The following is a 24,917-nucleotide window of genomic DNA, read 5'->3' as shown; positions in this document are numbered from 1 at the left end:
GTTCAAAACTCCACCCATCACGTATCGCCACCATCACTTTCTCTAACATGGAGCTATTCATAACAGCCCCCTACCATTCCTCTTGCAAAATTGCTTCTCTAGGCACTCTACAAATTTTGAGTTGTTCATCCTTATCACCTTCATATTCTTCTTCCACAACCAGATTGACTCTAGAGAGTCAATCTGCCACCCTGTTGCGAGCACAAGGCACATAGCATACTTCACAACAATGATCTTGTAGTCCATCAATCCATCTACTGATGCGCATGGACACTGCATCTAGCCCCTTTTTTGCTCAGAACCTATAGTAATGCTTTACGGTCAGTCAATGTAGTAAAATTCCTTCCACATACAAAGTCCCTCAATTTTTAATTGGCTTAGAAAACACCAAATAGCCACCTGTCAGAACACAGGAAAGTGGTCAAAACCTATAAAATACAAGCCCCTACAGTAACACTACCTGGACAAAGACCACCAGCCAGAAGATATAAAATGGCACATTGTAGAAAAATAGCAGCTAGATAAGGTAGAGATTTAACAACAATCAGGAAATTGCATGAAGTCTATTAGATATTCACATCAGAAGCACATACTCACAGTTTTAACAATGGAATACAATCTGATATGGATAGGGATACCTAGTCATGAAGCTGGGAGTTGCAATATACATTATTTAAAATGGCAAAGGAATATATTTGATCTTATATCGTGGCCTATGATGAGAGCTCCAAGGATGGGGTAGTAGGGCCCTAAGTAAACTAAGGGGTTGAACCAAGGGAACAATAGGGGTATAAAGAGGTATAATATGGGTATAAAGATCCATACCCATCTCCCCTATCGATGAGTATTTACAGTGAATACATTGGATGCCCACTTTAACATAAAGGTAAATAGGAAGTATCCATGAATCATTGTTTAAGAACATGCATAGTGAATATGCACGGGAACCACCACAAAATAAAGGGGAAAAGGATTCAATCCGATATCCCCTAGACAAGGTCGACAGCAAAATAGACCATTCCAAGATGACAGTGGATTCACCTGCATGCCGTTGAACACTTTATCCGGGAAGTTTTTCCTCCACACAAAGTGCGTGATTGAGGGCACCCTTCAAGTATCCAAACTTACTGGCCAGGAGTCTATAAAAAAAAGGTTTTAGACTGGAGCTGTGTCGGGATTCATTTTACACTGTGCTTGGGCACACATTTATTTAGCTTAGCTTATGACGGCAGCCTATGCCCTTTTACCCACACACGTGCTCTGATTTATTCAGTGTTATTCATTTTCAGTTAGCCTGCTTTCAACTGGGATGTTTTTATTTACTAATCAGCTGTAACTCTGTGATTCTGTGAAAGCACTGTTATTATTATTCTGTGCACAATATTTCACCATGTACCCCAGCCCAAGGTTAACGAGTCCAGGTACATGGTAATCCAGATAGCAATTGTCACCACAAGAGTTTGCAATCACTCCGACACTCAAGTACTTGCCCACGTCAGCCCTTTTCACTGACAAATATGTTTTCTTATAAAAACACTTTGTAGGACAAAGGACAACAGGGGGGATCATTCCAGCCAGGATTCCATCCACGCTGCATGCCATTTCATTGCAGACCTCATCCCTGTCTCTACAGCCAAACCAGGAGATGGTCAGCAGACACCTTTCCTTCAGGTATGAAGGCTAGGTGCTCCTCTCATGGACTAAGTGTGTACAGATTGGACTATCACCGCCATGCTCTCGCTTAGGAGTTAGGAACTAGATAGAATCAATCTATGTGTACCATTTTCTGCTCGCTGGTCACCACTATTCTAATACTGTTATGCCTCATTGCCCTAATAATTGTAGCAATATATATTTTATTGTAGATTGCAGTCTTTTCTATAAACATATTGAAAACCATCCTGCATCTCTTTGCCTGTGTGTGTGTGTATGAGACCTTTTGCTAACAAGAGAAAGGGGTGAGACTTGTTGACCACAACTTCCCCTGAGAGTTCATAGACTTGTCATGTTCCAGGCTGCCACAAATCCCCTTCTCCTCCAGGTTGGGTGAGGTGCTGCTAGCTAGCAGAAACGGTTGAGCCGACAGCTGCCAAGACAGTGTGGGACTGACTGAGCTACCCACAAACAGTGGTGCTGCTGCCCCAATCCAGCAGTCTCATTCTCACAACGGGAGCCCTATGACATGGCACACCCAATGATGGTTAGGCACCAATTATATAGGGCCCCTGAGTATCCCTGTCTCGCACACACTATGGTACCCTAAGTACCATTTTACTGAGACGTCCATGGCCTTAAGGAAAATCCACCTCAGCTGATTAGGGAGCACCTATCTAGGTTGTAGGTTGTTCAAGCTTGAACCTTAAAAGGATTCTCCCATTGGTGTCCTGGACTCTGATACCTTTTCCTTAAGATAGCACACCAGTTAACATTTGAGAGAACTTTAGACCGCCTGGTACACAGTTCCTTTTAGCTAATGGCTTAGCAAATGAGGGTGGGGATGTCACATTTGTAGTTGAAGCTCAAGACGGAGAACAGAAATAGTCTACTCATGGGACACCTTTCCGGAAATAAACGCTGACTCTAACACATTTTATACATACAAAGTAGCAAACGTACCTTTACAGTACAGAGCATACCAATATTTAGATATACCTCTAAATTATCAAGAGCATCAAGACTGGTTTAATGGTGCCCTTCCACATATAAAACAACCTGTTAGGTTAGGACTTTTAGCAATGAAAGTCCATTGTGGCCAACACTGTCCACATACACACTACATCCAATGTGCAAGCTCTGCCAGTAGCAGAAGTATGCATACTATACAATGAGGTAGTAGCAATATATAGACAATTAATACAATTTGTAATGCTGACTTTAAAAACCAGCCCAGCGTGGGCTGCTCCAGGGATTTATCCACAAACTGTCCATTCAACAATGGGAAAAGCACCCATTGAGCAGGATAAGATTCCGTTCTGCATTGTGCCAAAAACAAACCAGATGGAAGCAGTATGTTCCCATACAGGACCCCAAGATAAACAGAGAATTATCACAGTGTGCTGGCCATTTGGGATGGTTAGCTCAATAGAAGACTGTGCCACTTTGGGCACAGTCTTTGCCACAATATATACCATCACACGTGGTACACCAACACTTGCAAATTTACTGGAAGTGTTGAAACAAATTCAAAATGGAGACAGGGCAGCCCCAGCCCTGGATTTGGGGATGAAACTGATGTGCAATTTCGATACAGTGTCCTAAATAATTTTAAGCAATATTAAAGGGGAAGCAGAAACACTGGCAATTCACTAGCGGCTCTGAGAGGTCCCTCACTGGGACCAGGAGCGCAAGCTGCCAAAGATTATTTCCAAAACATATACTAGTATAGGTTGAATAGTCTGGGGGCCAGACCAACTAAACCTCAACTTCAGAATACCACCAATAAGGTGGGTACTATGCAAGCACAAGAAAGCCCTATAAATGCTGGGATAAACCAAAACAAAATAAAGATAGAAGACCACAAAGAGGAGAATCTCTACTACCAGATACCTCAGAAAAAGATACAACCTTAGAAATAGGGATACTTTAAAAACACCAGATAGATATCAATATACTGACAGTCGCCCATCTCGTTACTTCCAGGACACACCGGATAAACGGAGTGACAGAGGAGGACAGTCAGAACACTGAAGCGACCATCTAAAGCCAAAAAAGGACTCACAATGGTAGTGAAAAACTTACACAAAAAAGGAAGAGAAATTTCTGCAGCAAAAGCCCCCATTTAAAAAGAAAAAAGTGGCAGCAATTTTAATTAAAGATGCCACTCATACTGAGAACATTGATGAAGAACAGGATGTGGGCGGTGACTCTGATTGACAGCACAGCAGAGGTCACAATATGTCACCAGAATCTTGTAGATCTTCTGGATGTGACACCGACTAATGACTTCCTTGAAAATATTCAGATTGAGGAGGACATTGAGCGCACTGTCAATGTAATCTTCTGGAAAAGTCTAACACTAAATTCTGATATTTTATTGGCAGAAAAAGATTGGTCAACTGAATTTGTCCGCGTGCTCCCACTAGGGGAAGTTGTCATTTTGCCTTCTTTCTCAGTCCTAGTTCCAGACCTAGTTAAGGAAGTCTACTCTGCTGATTAGGCTTTGTCACAGGCTCTTGCACTGTATAGCAACCACATAGGGTGGGACAGGAATTTCCCCTACCAAGTAATACAAATTAGATTCACTCCACAGATCCAGCCTCAATATCTAATTAAATATCAAGCTAAGGCACCTGTGAAAGAGATCCTCACACAACTTGAGTACCAGGGAGTAACTGATCCCTGTATCGCTGCAATGAATAACCCATTATTCCCAGTGGCAAAACCTGACATTCATATAGAATAGTCTATGATTAGAGACACTTAACCAGTCTTACACATACATTTTCAGTCCAAAATGCATACAGCGCTCATTCACAATATCGGATGAAAGAAATATGAAACAACCTTGGACATTTTCAGTGGTTTTTTTTCTGCCAAAATCAAGCACCTGAAAGCGGGATCTAAGCACCTTTATTGCATTAGGCTCTTAGCGGCTCTTTGTCGACTGCCCCAAGCATAGAAAAACAGCCCCGGGCATATTCTGCCCATGTAACATCAATATCACAGGATATTTATCCCGAGGCATTGTCTTATGTCAATGACATTTACCTAACAGATGACTACCTCAGTGTACATTTGGCCCGGGTGGATCGTATAGTTTTAGGATTCACTGCCAGAGGCTACAAATGTAACTTTATGAAAACCAAAATTGCGTTCCTAAGTGTCCTATATCTAGGGTACAAACTATTTGATGAAGGCAAAACCCTAGGCCTGGCACTTTCTCGAAACGTGCGCTCAATCTCCAAATACCATCAAGAAATTGCAATTCTTACTTATCTTCTTTAATTTTGGCAGGACATACATTCCAGATTATGCACAATGCATAAAACAACTTTATGATTTAATTTGTCTGGATTTTTTAAGCAAACACTGGACACCAGAGCATACACATATGCTTACTCCTTGCAATGAGACTTGTCAGAAGCACAATACTTAAACCCACGTGGCAACAATACAAACATGGTCATCTGAATAATTCCTGGTGCCATTGGGTTCACCTAGGTCACATTCAATGAGGGTGACACGATACTCATAGCATACAAATCACATTTGTACTCTAACGCAGAACAAAGATTTGCACCAACAGAAAAAATACTGACTGCTGTACAGTTGGCGGTCATCAGTGGTTAATTTGTAAATAAAAATGTGCTGGTGCCCAATACTCTCCTCTGAAACATGCGACTGCTGCAAATAAAACACAGAAAATCTTGGGCCTCTTTAATTTATTTACAGCCCTTCCCTGTCCCTTCAGCTCACTCTTGCAGCTTTCTCCCTTTATGACACTTTTTCATGTTTCTCTTCCTCCGTATTGCTCATAAGTGTCTTTTGCTTGCAGAAATGCCTGATGCAAGAAAATAAGTGTCGGCCCTCAAAAATAAGTGCTGGTACCCCCCACCGGCAACCACCAGCCCAAAGTAAGCACTGGTTGTCATTAAGGAGAGGCCACTTGCCCAAGGGAAACACATTATTATTGTTACCCTGGAACCAGCCCGTGAGGCGGTTACCAAAGCTTGCATTCCAAATGCAAAAAGCATTACATCCACGCTGCATTCAATGGGCAACCTCGCTTACTGCCACTGATGTTGATTACAATTTTGACCCCTACAGACCCAAAGATTTCTACAATATTAGCTTGAGTACCACGTGCCCTCTAAACTAATGCCTCTTGTTCAATATAGAATGATAATTTACACTGATGGTTCTGCACAACCAGCTAAAGGTACAAAACATCAGTACTCCGCTGCTTGTGAAGCATTTAGCGGAGTCATGAGGGATGCCACCTTCCACCCTCAACATACCTTCAAGCAGACTGTCAGGGACTGCACTGCACAACTTGCAGAGCTCAAGGCTCTAATCCTGGCACTGGAACTTACAGATCCTAGACACTCCACTTTGATTGTGTGTGATTCATGCTACTGTGTCCAGTCCTACAATGATTACTTACATCATTGGTGCCTGAACTGGTTCAGAGATTCAAAGGGAAATGCCATCAAACAGAAAAACATGTGGGGGAGGGTAGCTGCTCTTACGGGCAGAATATCAAGGGCTGATGTAGTACATACATTGGGCTACCAAAGTGCAGGAATACACATTGCAGGAAGCACTTTGGCTGAAGACGTTGCCAATTCCTCAGTAGCTATGGCTTCTGTTGCTGCGATTACTCATATTCATACAGAACTGGCCAATGAGACATTAGCTGCCATGAAAGCCTCTGAAGGTAAGTCCCTACCAAACGCATACCCTGCTAAATATACTTACCACCTCAGTGCCCAAAACATTGCATTTGTAACAATTTCAGGGGTGGGTGATCATGTGATCCCCAACCAAGACCGTAGACCAGATCTCATTAAAGCAGTGTATGAATATGTTGCTTCTGCCCATGCTTGTGTGGTGGCTACTATTTCCCTACTACAAAAATGCTACTGGTGGCCAGGTCTATACAAACAGACTAAACAGTATGTCCTTTGCTGTGACATCTGTCAACCAATTAAGGGGTCCACCGTCAAACGTCCACCGCAGACGCCCCTCCTGGTGTCAAACAAACCATTACAATGTGTTTACTTGGACCGTTGCGGTCCCTTACAACCTGATGGTGCATACAAATACATCTTGGTCACTGTTGAGTCATGTTCCAGATTCCTGTAGGTATGGCTACAACAATTAGCTGACACCCAAACTGTTATTAAAGATTTGCAAGTCTTTATCGCAACATATGTGGTAGAAGTACTCCAGTCAGACCAGGGCCCTTCTTTTGCCTCCAGGGCATTCTGGGACACCATGGCAATGTTCAACTCCATTATTCCTTACCATATCATCCTGAGGGAAATTCTGTTGTGGAGAGGAAAAACCAAGACTTAAAGCAATTCATAACAGCATGGGTATTAGGTTCGGGTCATACTTGGTTTCATCACCTATATGGGGTCTAGAAAGCATTAAATATTCTGCCCAGAAGGTCCTTTGGAGTACGCACCCCTACGAGGTCCTGTTTGGGATACCTATGTATGTCCCAGATCTTGATGGTCCTGACACAGTGGCAGCAGAAACACTGTCTGACATAAATTAATGTGTCACTGTTTTACAGGAAACACAAAACGTCTGTGATGAAAATTCATCTGCCTATGCCACCATCTTGGAAATTAGGGACTTGCCAACAACATCAACAGGCAAAAGTTGGGGCTCTAGTGCGAGTGAAAATTGCTGTAAAGAAGGAATTTGGCCCATCTTATAGAGTACTGGTTTCAGTCCTGGGAATACACAGTACTAGAACTGTCATAATACCACTGCTGCCTGGTTTTAAAGAAAACCATTTAGTTTCAATTCACAACATCAAATTACACCATGACGCCCATTCTGCACAGTAGACCACAGGGATTCCTGGGTAGTTCCTTAACCTCCCCCACTACCTAACGGGATATGCCTCTTCAAGCACGCAATAATGCTTCTACAAGTTCCAGTACTACAGTTGGCCCCGTGAGCTTGGAAAGGGCAGAGAACAAGCTTCTGCTACTTCCTGTCAACACTTCACCGACGAGAAACATTCAAACAATGGATATCCACTATTCCAATTCAACACAGACGGATGACATTGTTTATTATGAACCACCACCCGTGGGTCCATCTAACACTTCTGCATCAGCTATCGTCTTTGCAAAAACAGCTTCTGGCTACTTTCTCAACATAGGTGATTTTTCTTCAAATTCGTCTACATCTGGACTGTACCTGTTTCAGCAACACATAAGCTATATTTGGCTTAAAAACAAATATTTGATTCAACCATGGTTCTATCTATGGATAATACTGACTTTGCTTGCCTTTCTGCTTTGGATTGATTTTCCCATAATTTTCTTTCTGCTGATATATGGTCATTATCTTTCTGAAAGCTCTGCTGTTGAATTGGTGGACAAGGTTTTGACACCTTACCTTTCTTCCCATAAGTTCCAAAAAGACTTGTCCCTTGGGAACATTTTCAGCCATTCCAATTCCTGATGTGATTGTGTGGCATAAAGTACCATATGATATATTCGGTCCTACTGAGGTCATTCAAATTCCATACATTTTTAAAGTTTCCATGAATGATGTTATTACACTTGGAGGTGTTTCTGATAATTGGGATGTTAAGCCAGTTGATTCCATGCTTTGTGAGGTTCAATATTATACTGGAGTTTAAGATGCATATATATATACACAGCAAATTATGGGGAAATGTTTTGTTACCGCCATTTTGGACATCACTTTCTTCTCTGAGCTAGTACTGGAGATCTGTTTTTAATTACACACAATGGGAGCATTGTCCGACTCTTTCAGTGGCAAGTTCCAAAACTAGGCATGATGTTAAAAATGCAAAGACATATTACTTTAAATTACGTCCTTCTAAGGTGAGGAAAATATTGTTAACCAACACCAAATAGATCTATTTGGATTCCTTTGTTTCCTGGCTGGCTGTTGAAGGCTATGAATTCTGGAAGAACTCTGTTGAGTTAAAAATGTATGGAAAACACATGGCAGATGGTTTCTGTGATCAGTGGGCACAATTGGGTGTCAGGCACATTTTGGTCATGCCACACAGGGTTTCAGAGCAAGCCAACCAGACACTTGCTATGTCACAGTTCAAAACTCAGGTATTATTACTACATATAGTGTGGGTAAACTTTGCCAACATTGGTTGCGTTCCTCCACATTAGCAGCGGTCAAGAACACCTTAGTCTCCTTTCAGAAGAAGTCGACATATAACATTTCTCGCAGGGTCCTAAAGAAGCATGCTCAAAATGTTATCTACATGCCATATATAATGACATTTGGAAGCTTTTGTAAATGGAAGCTGCTGCATGTTTAAGGAAGAAAGAAAACATAGAGAAGGCTTTAGCCGTTGTCGATATTGGTATGAACACATTGTCCAACTGCATTTACACGCTAAATAACATTTTGTCCTCTACAATGTCATTTTTACATCAAGGACAGAGTCAACTTAGGTCCGTTATGCAGTTGGGTTGGACATTTCAAGTCCTCAAAAGTGGCCATGTGCCTTGACAGCATGTTAACTCTATTGAGTTATTTGCTGCCTTTAACTTTACCAGACAGCAACAGATAATTGGATTTAAAAAAAAAGCTAGTTGCATCATGCTTTGCATCGAGTAATTGAAAAAGCTGCCTTTTATGGAGCGGAAATTCTATCAGCAGTATGACTAATACATGGGGTAATCAACCTTCCCGTTTCCACATTTCAGTGAAGGAAGTGTTTAAAACATTCTGCAGTTGACAGATCTGAGCAGTTAGGGGACAGTTAGATCCACAAGGTGTGTGGGAGACGTCTTTCACTTACAAATGTTTGAATGGTAAAACTGAGGTCTTTCTTAGCGGAAGCAAATGTGAGACCACTGTTAGTCATTCTATGATTTGCAAGCAGGTGTCCTTGTACAGCACTGGTAATGCTGCCATAGCGAACTTGGCATGCTATCTGAAGGGTACTCCCATCTCTTTGATTCACCCAGTATTTCAAATGCTTTCCAATGAAAGTTATGTGATGCTGAACAGTGAAAGCTGTAGCGTAATGAAGCTTGAAATTGCCTATGTAATTTCGGTTTCTCAGATTGTAACATGCTGCCGCCAGCCATGTGTTATATCCTTACACACAAAAGATAAACGTAGCAGAAATGTGGCTGCACATTGCTCTTTCAAATGTAAATTTGGACAAGCTGAGCAGACTAAACACACTATTGTTTCAAAAACATGTAGCTCTGACGTCAGCCAGAGAGGCCTATGTCATCCAACTTGCAAGGTTATCAGAGAGACAGTCCCTATTAAATACCAACTTCCTCAATCATTTTGGAGAGTTGGTGAGCAGAATGTTTAACGCATCCAAAACTGTGGCAACTGTGCCCTTTTTTTAAAGGCTGTTGATTCTGGATTTGTTAACACCTTCCAGACTGTATCTGGAGTGATACCTCTGGCCTTCCATTAACTCTTTTCAAGTGTCTTTGGTGAATTCTCAATAACTTTGGGTTTGGTTCACGGCATTCTGCTGTTGCTTTTTTTTCTATGCAATGACTGTCCCATCTCAGGAAAGTGGAGTACTGGAGCTTCCACCAGCTAACCTTTGTCATGATTGTATGAAGTAATACTATGGAGCTTCACTGCTGGATGAGCTTGAGCTGAATTGGCCATTGACATTCTGACCAATACTGACCTGTGTGCAGCCAGTTTTCCACTGCTTATGGTGCTTCTTCGAGTGTGCACCAAAGATGTGTCTTGCTGTGCAGCCTGTGCTTTCAGTGGTCACGGATCTGTTAATGTTCTCACTGAGGGCTCATTCATGGACATGTCCATTGAGACTTTGGTTGAGACGTGAGGCATCCTATGAGTCATCTCTTGTGGATTTCCTGGCGCCTTAACCATCTACTGCGGCCAGGAATGTGGCCCCCTAAGCCAATACAATGGCTGAAGCTTCTGCACACATATGCTCTGTGGATCCTTCAGCTAACCCGCTAGTCAACTTGTTGCCTGCTGAGGTGGAATCCTTCTTGGCTTCCATTACCATTGAAGACATTAGAGATTTCCTGCAGAACCATAATTATTGTTGAATTCAATTGACTGGCATTTCTCATCTCAAATAGTAATTGCCTGTGAATTTGGCCTGCCTGTTGGCCTGCTTTACATGTCATCTTTGACATTTTATCTCTCTTTATGTATATGTATTCTTCTCCCGACATTGGGGAGGGTGTCGTGGGTTTATTTTACACTCTGCTTGGGCACACATATTTTGGCTTGGCTTAGGCCTGCAGCCTGTGCGCTTTTACCTATAAATGTGCTCTGATTTCATTTATTCGTTTTCAATTCGCCTCCTTTCAGCTGGATGTTTTTATTTTCTAATCAGCTGTAACTTTGTGTTTCTGTGAAAGCATTGTTATTGTTATTCTGTTTACAACATTTCACCATGTACCCGTGTCCAAGGTTGATGAGTCTGAGTACATGGTAATCCAGATAGCAAATGTCGCAACAAGAGTTTGCAATCAGTCCGACACTCAGGCACATGCTCACATCAGGCCTTTTCATCGAACAAAAATATGTTTTCTTATAAATCAGTTTGTAGCCAAGGGAACATCAGGGAAGTAATTCTAGCAAGGATTCTGTCCAGGCTGTCTGCCACTACATTGCTGCCTTCGCCCCTGCCTCTACGGCCAACAGAGGAGACAGAGAGCAGACCCCTTGCCTGCAGGTAATAGGGGTGGGTGCTCCTCTCAGAGACTAAGTACGGACAGATTGGGCCATCACCGCTATGCTTTTGATTAGGAGTTAGGGGCTAGGTAGGATTCATCTGTGTATATCATTCCAATATGTTGGGACTATTTATTTTCTTCTAGCTGGTCACCACCATTCTAATACTGTTATGCCTCATTGCCCTAATAATTGCAGCACATATATTTTATCGAGAGTGCAGTCTTTTCAATCAATATATTGAAACCATCCTGCATCTCTTGTTTTTTTTGCCCGTGAGTGTCTGTATGCGACCTTTTGCTAATGAAAGAAAGGGGTGAGACTTCTCGACCACGACTTCCCCTGAGAGTGCCATGTTTCAGCCTGCCACAAATCACTTTCTCTTACAGGTTGGGTGAGGTGCTGCTAGCTATTTAAAAGGGTTGGGCAGACAGCTCCCAAGACAATGTGGGATTGACTCATTCCCTCACAAATGGTGGTGCTGCCACCACTAATTCAGCAGTCTCATTCTAACAACAGGAGTCCTACGATACCTGCACAAGAGTGATCGCACTGTTTTTCCTTCTTTGGATGCTAATTTAGTCCACCATAAGATGTTTGTCATGGTATAAGAGGGGACAAAGGACCCCACAAGCACAGCTGATGTGCTTCAATGCATTATGGATTTTATTTGGCATATGAGAACATGTTTGCTTTTGGAGTCTGTGAGCAACGCTCACAGCCATGGGCAAAGGATGTGAACTAGAGGAATTATCTGAGTGGGGAAGAAGGTAAGAAAAATATGTTTCCAGCGAGTCTGGAGGGTGGCCCACATCAGTATGCTGGTGCTCTCTGTTTTGTAGTTTGTGTGGAGTCCCAGATAATATGGACAAGTTACAGGATACCTGTTCCCCGCACAGTGTTTGTTCTTAAGATAAATCTTTTTCAATGTGAGCACCTGCCTGTCCACCTGATGGGGGGGGGGCTGTTTTACCAATTCATTGATGGGCAAAAGTGATCCATGATTAGGGACCATGTTTAAGATCTTTGGATTTTTAGACCGGGGACTGCTAACACGAACGTTTGAGGACTTGACTAAAAGGGTTTTGGTTAAAAAAAAAAATCTTCTGACAGGCATGAGTGGGTGTCTATTTGGGGATTTGCCTAAGGCTATTGAGAATATAGGGGCACAATACAATCTCTGCAATGAGCCTAATTGACAGAAATCGGAGGAGGTATAGGGAAAGGGAAAGTTTGTTTTTCACTTTATTTCCCATTAGTCTCTGATAAGAGACACATCCACCCATGTAACAGTCACCCAGCTATTGAAGGAGTTACATGTTTGGAGAAAGAAAGTCCTGCCACCCTGAGATGAGTTTACTAAATCAATTTAGGTAGAGCTTACAATTAGTTGGCAGTTTACCTTCCCAGTGCTCAATCTAATTCACCAACTTCTATTTTTTTATTTTTAGCTTTCTCCTGGTGTAGTCATACTGTGGACTCGGCACTAGTGCTTCAAGGATTATTATTGAGATGGATTTGCTCCATTCCCCACAAAGAGTACCAGTATTCCAAAACGATTTATTATTATTATTATTATTTTTTTTTTTTCCATCATCCACTTCCTGGTGTTATCTATTTTGGTGATGGTACATGACACACTTAACACTATCCACAATGACTATTGTAAGGTTATCTGGAGTGAACACTGTGTGATCTTTGGCATGGTGGCCATTATTTGTACTAAGGTGTCAAGTCAACACTGTGTGATCTTTGACATGTTGGCATGTATTTGTACGAAGATGTCATGTCATGGTGAACGAGGACATGATAAGTGAGTTCTTCACTGGACTCTAGCACCTGTTTTATTGTATGTTGGTGTATATTGTCAGGAATGTGAGGCTCAGTGGGATATTTTATTGTGTTACTGCAGTTTCTGGAAATTTATTTCTTAGGGTCTTAAGATTATGTGGTGTTCCTGATAAAGGCTGTTCATGCTGAAACACCCGTTGACATGATATATAACGCTTGCCACAGATGTTGAGGAGAACGGTTAAATCATCTACACAAAAGAATGAAACAAATAGTGTGAAAAGGAAGTAACAATAGTCTTGATTTATGTAAATGTATATTTAGGTATTGAATATCATGGTGCAAGACGTTTTTTGGAAATATCTTTAAGACCTGTAATGATGTGGAAAGGATGTTTTTAACCAAGTGTATGTAGTGTGTATGGGAATGAATAAGAGGAATGTTATTGTGGTTTTAAAAAATTGTAATCATGTTTATATTATAGCACTAAAAGTAGAGGTGAAGTTGTACTTATGGTCTAAAGCAGTGGTTCCCAATCTTTTGACTTCTATGTACCCCGACTATACCATTACTGGAACCTGGGGACCCCCACTGAATCATTATTGGTATCCAGGGACCCCCCACAGAGTCATTACTGAAAGCTGGGGACCTAACCTGTTAATAATATTTAATTTTCCAAGCAGTCGCGGACCCCCTGAAGAGGCTTCACAGACCCCCAGGGTTCCCCGGACCACAGGTTGGGAACCACTGGTCTAAAGTGAATATGAAGGAGGATAAATATATAATTACATTGAATTATAAAGAGAATGACTCAAAAAAGTTGTATCCTCTTAGTGTTGTATGTGTATTCATGAGAGAAGTTTCCAGAATATTAAAAGAAAACAGTAGACTGGGGTTCTCAATACTGTTTGCAGTTTTGTCTTGTCCCAGGAACCATATTGAAATTGGGGTCCCATGTTTTTTTATGCAAATTTGGTGGATTTGACAGCAAGAAACTTTTCTACTAAAAAGTTTGGGCTAGTTGTAACGCAGTCAGTTGAAGTAAATAAAGGTAACCAACTCCAGTAGGGAGCCAGTCAGGGAGTCAAGCAAGGTCTTCAGAAACAGTTACCTCAGGCAGTAAAGCAGTCTTCAGCAAGTTCCATATCATTTTATCCTTTGCAGGGCTTTCCTATAGAAGTGGTCCAGATGCAAGGGATGAAAGTTACTGAAGATGCTCAATGATGCTATGGATGCCATACGGTCAATGAGGGACTTTGGTGGGACCACATCTCAGTCCACAAAGGGGGGGGGGGTGATCATAGGCTTGATGTCCTTCGCAGTCCTCTTGGTGCTGGAAGCAGTCCAGTCGCGTTTGGACTACCAGTCACTCAGTATTTCTGTAACCGGTCAATCCTTCCTGGGTTGATACTTTGTCCTCTAGGGGTCCCAGCTGTGCAACAACGACAGACGTGAACTCAGCAAACCTTGGTGCAACTTTGTAAGATGGATCCTGGTCCCTGGTGCTGCATGTTGGTGGTGGGTTGAAGACTTTGGGCTATCAACTTGCCCCAGCAGGCTTCTTAAGCTTTGGTGTCCCGTTGATGTGGACAGGAGGCCAGTCAGCTTGACCTTGGAGTCTCTTGGCTTTGGCTGGGCTCTGGAAACAACTTCTCCTTGAGATGAACACGACTGGTACAGTTGTTGCTGGATTACGGTAAGGTCCCACCTTAATAATAAATCTTTTCAAGCATCCAATTGCAATTTATGATACTGTTCATGAAAGAGGGCTGCGAGAAGGGATATTATTGTTCCCCATTCAAGATTTATTGTTGAATGCTAAACAGTTCCAAGTGAAAATTCACAAAACTGGATCACAGAATAAAGCAGAGGCTCAGCCAACACGTGTTTCGCCCCACATGAAATAGGCATGAGACAGTATGTATGGGCCACATTAACACCATTACAAATAGACAACATAAACCGTGGAAAATATCCAACTCATTTTCAGTTACTAGTTAGTGACCATTGTGTATATTACAACGTGAAAATAAAGCTTCACTGTAGCGTACTTTATAATTGTCTAAGAACAGTAGTATAGAGTGTAGGAAAGTACCATCTTGCCTGGCATGTTACCCCCATTTTTCACTGTATATATGTTGTTTTAGTTGTATGTGTCACTGGGACCCTGTTCACCAGGGCCCCAGTGCTCATAAGTGTGCCTGAATGTGTTACCTGTGTAGTGACTAACTGTCTCACTGAGGCTCTGCTAATCAGAACCTCAGTGGTTATGCTCTCTCATTACTTTCAAAATTGTCACTAACAGGCTAGTGACTAATTTTACCAATTTACATTGCCTTACTGGAACACCCTTATAAATCCCTAGTATATGGTACTGAGGTACCCAGGGTATTGGGGTTCCAGGAGATCCCTATGGGCTGCAGCATTTCTTTTGCCACCCATAGGGAGCTCTGACAATTCTTACACAGGCCTGCCACTGCAGCCTGAGTGAAATAACGTCCACGTTATTTCACAGCCATTTTACACTGCACTTAAGTAACTTATAAGTCACCTATATGTCTAACCTTTACCTGGTAAAGGTTAGGTGCAAAGTTACTTAGTGTGAGGGCACCCTGGCACTAGCCAAGGTGCCCCCACATTGTTCAGGGCCAATTCCCCAGACTTTGTGAGTGCGGGGACACCATTACACGCGTGCACTACATATAGGTCACTACCTATATGTAGCTTCACAATGGTAACTCCGAATATGGCCATGTAACATGTCTATGATCATGGAATTGCCCCCTCTATACCATCCTGGCATAGTTGGCACAATCCCATGATCCCAGTGGTCTGTAGCACAGACCCTGGTACTGCCAAACTGCCCTTCCTGGGGTTTCACTGCAGCTGCTGCTGCTGCCAATCCCTCAGACAGGCATCTGCCCTCCTGGGGTCCAGCCAGGCCTGGCCCAGGATGGCAGAACAAAGGACTTCCTCTGAGAGAGGGTGTTACACCCTCTCCCTTTGGAAAATGGTGTGAAGGCAGGGGAGGAGTAGCCTCCCCCAGCCTCTGGAAATGCTTTCTTGGGCACAGATGTGCCCAATTCTGCATAAGCCAGTCTACACCGGTTCAGGGGACCCCTTAGCCCTGCTCTGGCGCGAAACTGGACAAAGGAAAGGGGAGTGACCACTCCCCTGACCTGCACCTCCCCTGGGAGGTGTCCAGAGCTCCTCCAGTGTGCTCCAGACCTCTGCCATCTTGAAAACAGAGGTGCTGCTGGCACACTGGACTGCTCTGAGTGGCCAGTGCCACCAAGTGACGTCAGAGACTCCTTCTGATAGGCTCCTTCAGGTGTTAGTAGCCTATCCTCTCTCCTAGGTAGCCAAACCTCCTTTTCTGGCTATTTAGGGTCTCTGTCTCTGGGGAAACTTTAGATAACGAATGCAAGAGCTCAGCCGAGTTCCTCTGCATCTCTCTCTTCACCTTCTACCAAGGAATCGACTGCTGACCGCGCTGGAAGCCTGCAAAACTGCAACATAGTAGCAAAGACGACTACTGCAACTCTGTAACGCTGATCCTGCCGCCTTCTCGACTGTTTTCCTGGTGGTGCATGCTGTGGGGGTAGCCTGCCTCCTCTCTGCACTAGAAGCTTCGAAGAAATCTCCCGTGGGTCGACGGAATCGTCCCCCTGCAACCGCAGGCCCCAAAAAGCTGCATTACCGGTCCCTTGGGTCTCCTCTCAGCACGACGAGCGAGGTCCCTCGAATCCAGCAACTCTGTCCAAGTGATCCCCACAGTCCAGTGACTCTTCAGTCCAAGTTTGGTGGAGGTAAGTCCTTGCCTCACCTCGCTAGACTGCATTGCTGGGAACCACGACTTTTGCAGCTACTCCGGCCCCTGTGCACTTCCGGTGGAAATCCTTTGTGCACAGCCAAGCCTGGGTCCACGGCACTCTAACCTGCATTGCACGACCTCCTAAGTTGTTCTCCGGCGACGTGGGACTCCTTTGTGTAACTTTGGGTGAGCACCATTTCACGAATCCTCGTAGTGCCTGTTTCTGGCACTTCTCCGGGTGCTATCTGCTGCTAAGAGGGCTCCTTGTCTTGCTCGACGTCCCCTCTACCTCCTGGTCCAATTTGCGACCTCCTGGTCCCTCCTGGGCCACAGCAGCGTCCAAAAACGCTAACCGCACGATTTGCAGCTAGCAAGGCTTGTTGGCGTTCTTTCGGCGGGAAAACACTTCTGCACGACTCTCCACGGCGAGTGGGATCCGTCCACCAAAGGGGAAGTCTCTAGCCCTTTTCGTTCCTGCAGAAACCTCTGCTTCTTCTGTCCAGTAGAAGCTTCTTTGCACCCACAGCTGGCATTTGCTGGGCATATGCCCATCTCCGACTTGCTTGTGACTTTTGGACTTGGTCCCCTTGTTCCACAGGTACCCTAGATTGGAAATCCATCGTTGTTGCATTGTTGGTTTGTGTCTTTCCTGCATTATTCCTCTAACACGACTGCTTTGTCCTTAGGGGAACTTTAGTGCACTTTGCACTCACTTTTCAGGGTCTTGGGGAGGGTTATTTTTCTAACTCTCACTATTTTCTAATAGTCCCAGCGACCCTCTACAAGGTCACATAGGTTTGGGGTCCATTCGTGGTTCGCATTCCACTTTTGGAGTATATGGTTTGTGTTGCCCCTATCCCTATGTGTCCCCATTGCATCCTATTGTAACTATACATTGTTTGCACTGTTTTCTAAGACTATACTGCATATTTTTGCTATTGTGTATATATATCTTGTGTATATTTCCTATCCTCTCACTGAGGGTACACTCTAAGATACTTTGGCATATTGTCATAAAAATAAAGTACCTTTATTTTTAGTATAACTGTGTATTGTGTTTTCTTATGATATTGTGCATATGACACTAAGTGGTACTGTAGTAGCTTCACACGTCTCCTAGTTCAGCCTAAGCTGCTCTGCTAAGCTACCATTATCTATCAGCCTAAGCTGCTACACACCCTATACACTAATAAGGGATAACTGGGCCTGGTGCAAGGTGCAAGTACCCCTTGGTACTCACTACAAGCCAGTCCAGCCTCCTACATAGAGGAGTTGAAAACCCCCTTCTGGAGAGTCTAAACAGGAAGATATTATGTATCAGTTCAGGCATGATATAAGTGGGCAGATAGGTGCGTACTAATATCAAACAAATAGTCAAAGGGGTCTCAAAAGATACTAATAGGTGGCCGTAATCGAAGACTAGCTGAATTCACACCTTAGTAGCAAAGTTCAGTAAGGTTTAATTTCGTTCGCGTACGTTGCCTCTTTATCAGGGGGCACACCGAGTCGAACGGAGGACCTTTATACTTTTAGAATTGGTCCTACCTCATTAGTGTAGGTGCTGACATAGAGGTAGGACTACAGAAACTAGCCCTGTTGGGGCTCCATCAATATTGTAGAGGAAAGACGGTGCCGTCTAATATTTTATACGGGCGGCGCCATCTTGAAAAGGAGATGATTTTCCTACTGGGAAGCGAGCAGACTGAGTAAAGCTATTGGGATGTTTCACTGTAAGAATAAATAAAACTAGAAGTAAAGTGAAAATAAAAATGAAAAAAAAGGTAAGAGTGGGAATAAATATTGCAGTATTTATACAACACAGAATTTTAAAGAATTGGTGTAACCTATGGTCCAGAAAAATTTAAAAAAGGACTATAAGCCAGGTGATTCAAAGAAAAATTGCCATAAGTGGCATGTTAATTATAAAAATAATAGTTTTGTAGTTTTTTTTATATTTAACTGTGCATGTCATGGGGATGTTTTTCCTCCAACACCAGGTTGTGCAATTTTTCAGAAAAATGCATCAAAAACAAAAACAAATAGTGTGTGCAATAGTATTTGGAGCAAGAAAAATTGTTCTAAATGAGTAATATCAAAGGAAAGGAAAATCTAACCTCTAATAGTAAACAAGGGATGAGAAAAACATGAGCATGGTCATACATCAATGTTTTGTATCTAGCGCAATGAGGTGGTTAAAATAAAGCATAAATGCTCCTTATGTAGTAACAGAATAAGTGAAAAGAGTGCCTGACTGACACTTCACATCAGCCAATAATGCCACTCATGGTCTTTGTTGAGACCCTGATTAACTGTGTCATGTTTGATTATCAAGCGACTTTGCTCTTGGCGTAACCGCAATGGTAGGTTGCCCCCTCTTGGAGACAATATGATACGCCGAAGACCACAAAGAGTAAAAGTTCGTTCATGAGGATGATGTTCATTAAAGTGTTCCACTAAGGGTGCCTTGGCATCCGGCTTCTGAATATTGCGAAAATGTTCTTGAATCCTGATTTTAAGTGGACGAATAGTGCTACCAATGTAGGCTTGATGACAAGGGCACCAAACTATATACACCACATTGATACTTTCACAGTTGATAAAGTCATGGATGTGATGGTCCTGGCCATTGATTGTTAGTTTCTTGGATTTTGAGAGGCCTAGTTGACAAATAGAACATTTAGTACAAAAGATTTATTATTAAGGTGGGAACTTACTGTAATCCAGCAATGTATATTTCAAATGGAGGACTAGGGTCCATGCCCTCCGGATTAAGCTCCCACACATGTGATATGAACTGGCATTCTATACAGGAAGTCATCTTGTTTCTGGACCCTCTTCTTTGGTGTGATATAGGTACAGTCCCTCTTCTTTGCTGGACACCAGGTGCTGCAAGTGCAGTCCACAATGGCGTAGGAGAGCAGTCCTTCCATGGTCCTTCTTCGAGTCCAGTCAAAATCTGAGTTTGGGGCTCCAGAGGTGCCCTACTTATGCTCAGAAAAAGCCCTCAGGAGTGGATGCAGTTGCAAGACAATGGGCTACCAGATTCCCTCCTACCTGATGACCCCTTCCTGTGAAGTGTGGTATCTAGGCATCCTAGTATATACCATTCTGACCCCTTCCACTATGACAGGACTCCTCTCTGGTGGGTGGAGCTCTGTAGCTCAATCCAGAGGTGTGGCATCTAAGGAGGCTACACATCCCTGGGGACCTGGTTTGGCAACTGGTTTTCCCTCTCCAGTCTCTCGGAGCCTGCCTCTCTGCCTGAACAATGGAGCAGCTCCTCTCCTAAGTGTTACCTCTTTGCCATTCAAAGGTGGCTTCTCATTTGAAGCTCACCTTTTGGGCTAACAACTGTGTAGCTCCTTGAACGAGGGAGGTAACACTTCCTTCTAGAGCAGGCGCCTACTGTATCCTTTCCTGGGAGACATTAGCAAGAGGGTAGAAATATTTCTCGGTGACGGGACCCCGTGAGCAACCGGTATGGACACGGGACTAAAGGCAACAAAGTGGCAATTTTGCTAAAGATGCACATTTTAACATGTTACACTAACTTCAACTTGAGAATCAAGTGGGGCTTAATATAACAAGATGTTTGATACCTTGGATGACCCACTTTAGTCACACTGTTCCAGCGTTAGCACAGCTGAAGGGTTAGTGATTAACTCTGTCCTCTACAATTGGGCAACAGTAAAAATAAGTGTTTCACGTTTTTCTGCCAGAATATGTAAAATTGTATGTTCTGCCCATGAGATATGTTGTGCCCTGTCTTTGGACTTGGTAGGCCTGCAATAGGGGTGACATATACATATACCGTGGAAGTCAGGCTTTGCCATTTCTTTAAATAGCAAAGTTGGGCTAGCAGTTTAAACTGCTCTTCCACCCTGCAAATGGTGGGCTGTGAGTCTTGTTTTATTTGTGTCATACCTATAGTGGCACAACCAGTGCAGCAATGCCTGGAGGGCCCTTTAACTTACATGCCCTGTTTCCCATTTACTGGGGACTTTACAGGTAAGTTAGCTTAGCCAATTGGGTATGAGCCAATTTGACATGTTTGTTTAAGAGTAAGGGCACAGGCAATGAGATCTGGTTAGAAGGCCTCCGTGCACTCAGAGTAAAAAAAAACAACAGCATCAATCCAAGAACTTGGAGGTAACCATACAGAAAAAGATATATCCTTACACCCTTGTCTGTATTTTACCCTTCCTTTCCAATGTGTCCCTGTGTAGAAGTTTAAATATTTCCCTACATGCCACAAATAGTAAGTCTTTTATAATGTTCTGAACAATGTAAACACCAAATGTTCATGACATTACATAAAGAGGCAGCACTAAAATGTTACATTCGCAGCACTAATCACGTTATTAATTTCAAAACATCTACTTGCACATAGTTTTCATTGGCATTTAAATGCGTGATGCACAAACGTAATGGTATGTTTTATTAATGCAAAAAACAAGAGAAACCACACAACTGCTTCTGCACATTCATAATATCGAGGTGGCAACAGATGTTTAGCTCATACTCTTGTAGTGTTGCAAAATACTACTGAGAACGCTAGGACAGTGTTACTTTGCTAAACCGAGGTGGAGACTACAGCTTAATTTCTATGAATTTCTGAACGTAGCTTGTGGACTACACATAAACACGGGCTTTTAAAAAATATTGCATCTTGGTTATGTTGATTAAAACAAACCTATGCTAAGTATTAGTTTTCTAATATAAAAATGTATTATTTACACACACACACACTCCCTAATCATAATCACAAACACCTGTGCCGGAGACACTCACTCATCCCACCCCCCTTTGTCTCGCCATCTAGAACTGACCCTGCCTGCTTGTGGCTCTCAAGTTGTTTCCCATTCCGTGCAAACCTGTTGATGTTCTCTATTGCTTTTTGTCAGGCTGACCTGTTGGCCCTGTTCACTCGCTGAGGCCCTCTTCTTCCTCCTAGTGGTGCCCCCATTCTTTCCCTGTCCATTTGCGACTCACGTCCATGAGGCCTGCTACTGAAAGCCCACGCACACCGTCCTCTGGGGCCTACGTGTTCTTATTAGCGGCGTGGGGAATCCCTGCATGATCCAGTAGCCATCATCCTGTTGCCTTCATGGTCTGCACCTCAGCCTCCATTGCATGGGCTGACATAGGATACACGCAAGGCCGCCTTCATCGCGGCTGCACAGAGGCCCTGAATAATTCCTCTTGTGCATGGGCTGGAAAACGATGACATGACGGATGAACTTCCCCCCAACATCTGACATAACTGCACTGGCCCATCTTCCTCAAAGTTCCTGTGAAAAGAAAGCATTTCCCTCACCTCTGTGTGAGGCCTTCCTTTACAAGCACAAATATATACATACTTTCGAAGGGTAGGAAATATTAATAAAAGTATGTATGTGATGCTACTCATTGACACCTGCAGGGAGTCCCCGTCTGGAAACATCAACGCTTTTTATCTTTTTTCAGCATTGCCGCATAGAGAAAACCCCACCATACTGGTTTATTTATGTGCCTGTAAATGCGCTTTGCAAATGTAACATGATTGGTGACATTTTATATCAATCAGGGCTTGGATGTTATCGTTTTCTAGTCCAGATTTTCACATCTTCAAAATGAGGCCCTAAAATGAGTGTGAAGAAATACCCAGAAAAGACAGACCTTGTTGATTCTCCAAGTGTAGCTTTTCCTCTTTCGATGGATATCCGTTATAGCTACCGAGATCTTGGCGCTGCTGGATGACGTAATTAGAAGATCTCGCTCCGGTACATACAAAACTTTGGTAATAGCTTCTGGGTGCACATCTGGGATCTCTTCGTAGCTCAAAAGGCGGCTATGATCCTTCAAATCCTAGGAGAAGGAAAGTATCATTTGAAACAATCAACTTCTTTATGGGGCCCCACAAACAATCATTGGCAAAACCAATAGGTCTGTTGTGAGCTACCTACTTTTTGGCTTTGTCAATGGTTATGTTTTCTAATCGTTTTTATAAAACTTTATTGTTGGGGAGCTGCCAGCTCCTCACCAATATGAACAAATCGCCAAAAGCAAAACAATATTTTGGTGTCAAAAATCACACATTGCTACTGTAATCTTCACAGTGAAGTTAGTCACTGGCGGAAGTGGGTTTATCCATTGACACATGCTGTATGCTGTGATGCGCAGACATAAAAAGTGAATGACATAATAGCAGACCAATGGATGAACAGAACTTGCTTAATGCCCATATAAGTAAGTATATCTCTATATATTTTTAAAAACTAAAGGTCTTGGCTAACACCAGACCTAAAAACTATTAAAAGGTTGGGCCAAAAAAGAAGTTAATTCATTTTGGTCAAAGCTAAGTGGCTATATCTCGTGGTTTAGATAATAACGGTCTTCCTTTAATAGAGTCTGCTACCAGTGGCGGCTCCTCTGCTTGGGGGGAGGAGCGCCCCCCGCCAGCAGCAACCACTGCAAATCCTTTAACAAGGATTCCTTGTTAAAGGTTGGGGCATATGGGGTGACGAGTAGTGAGGGGAGTGCACTGTGCACTCCCCTCACTGTGCATGTGTGGGCCGGCCAAACACACATGCGCATAGGGCTCTCTCCTGCCTGGCAATACAGTTACCAGGCTGGAGACATGCTTCACAGGCTCCCAGTCTACCTGGGAGCACCCATCAATGGCCGCAGGTCAGGCTGGGAGCTTGTGCCTGCCTGCAGCGGCGGAGGAGAGGAGCAGCGCGCGGACCAAGGTACTTTTTTTTTAGTTTATTGGTTTTAAAATATTTTTAATGTCCCCCACCCTCCATGCGTGTCACCCCGCCCCCTTCCCCCCCCTATGAGCCGCAACTGTCTGCTACAAAGGTTTTGTGGTATTTTATTACTACATATAAAAATCGTTAAAAAAATACTCAACTCGAGGTTCTATTCTATGCATTAGCTGAGATCTCCAGGTGAAACATCACAGTTTATAATTGCACTGAGCACAGTATCTCTGGTTCCTGGACCCATCTGAATTAACTAGTCACTTAAAATGAGAGCCTCAGTAATAATTATTTTAATAAACCGCCAAACAACTAAAAGCTGAATTACTACTACCAAGACCAGAAGCTTTGTTGTGCTTGTTCAAGATACATATTTCCAGCAAAAACATATACCCACTGAGCTATCTAATCCTCTTCAGGCTGCAAATCATTGAAGGAGAACAAACACACAAGTGCCCTGAAATTGGTGGAACATCAACCCTTATCAAGGGCCAGATCAAACAGTAAGACACACAAGGGCAGGTAGTGGGAGAAGAGGGGCCAGATTACAACAAATTGTTGTTTCGGAAGAGCAAATACTTTAAATCGATCCTGCTTCAAGTAGAGGATTGATGCATGGCGACCCTTGTTGCCAAGGGGCAGGATGGTGTTCCTCAATACATGACACTTGGGCATGTGCCCGATGCTTTTATGGTGCTTTTTTAGTCTTATCTTACTAGATTTTACCCGTTTTATATTTTAGAGTATTGAGATTTTAAACATAAATTTGAGACATTTGAGATAGCAACACAGCCTTAGGGTAAAAAAGCAAGGCCTGTATGTGTATATTTTGCTGGCACATCAGTTTATAGCACAACTATTGGTGCATTGGTTGGAACCATCTTTTGAATGAAGCGGTCTATAGTATGTCAGACTGCCACAAAACTTACGTTAGCCGGTTCACCTGTTCTAAGGTTTGGAGTTGAAGAAAGAAGACATTGATAGGTGAAGTCATTTGCCCTACCTCAGTTGTTAGGGAATCCCATGCACAGGACCCACAACTGAAAATGTTCATACAGCACAGTCTTCAGTGCAAGTTCTAACTTGAATGGTTAGTGCGTGACTGCAGAATATTTATATATATATATTTTTTTTATTTGTTTGAGTGGAAATGTAAAGCGGATGATTGTCCTGAAATATCTGGTGTGAAGCCAACACAG

At 43.0% G+C, this 24,917-nt stretch overlaps 1 protein-coding gene across 1 annotated transcript in view; it reads right to left on the bottom strand.

Annotated features, from left to right (window-relative positions):
* Positions 1-24,917, bottom strand: part of LOC138245864 (cilia- and flagella-associated protein 337-like) — a 1,005,044-nt gene that overhangs the window by 635,584 nt on the left and 344,543 nt on the right. Inside the window, 1 exon segment of the mRNA XM_069199842.1 lies at positions 22,634-22,822. Within this exon segment, the coding sequence (XP_069055943.1) occupies positions 22,634-22,822 (189 nt within the window).

Source organism: Pleurodeles waltl, chromosome 7 (genome assembly GCF_031143425.1).
Source record: "Pleurodeles waltl isolate 20211129_DDA chromosome 7, aPleWal1.hap1.20221129, whole genome shotgun sequence".
In the NCBI taxonomy this organism is placed as follows: Eukaryota; Metazoa; Chordata; class Amphibia; order Caudata; family Salamandridae; genus Pleurodeles; species Pleurodeles waltl.
This window is presented reverse-complemented; position numbering and strand designations above follow the sequence as displayed.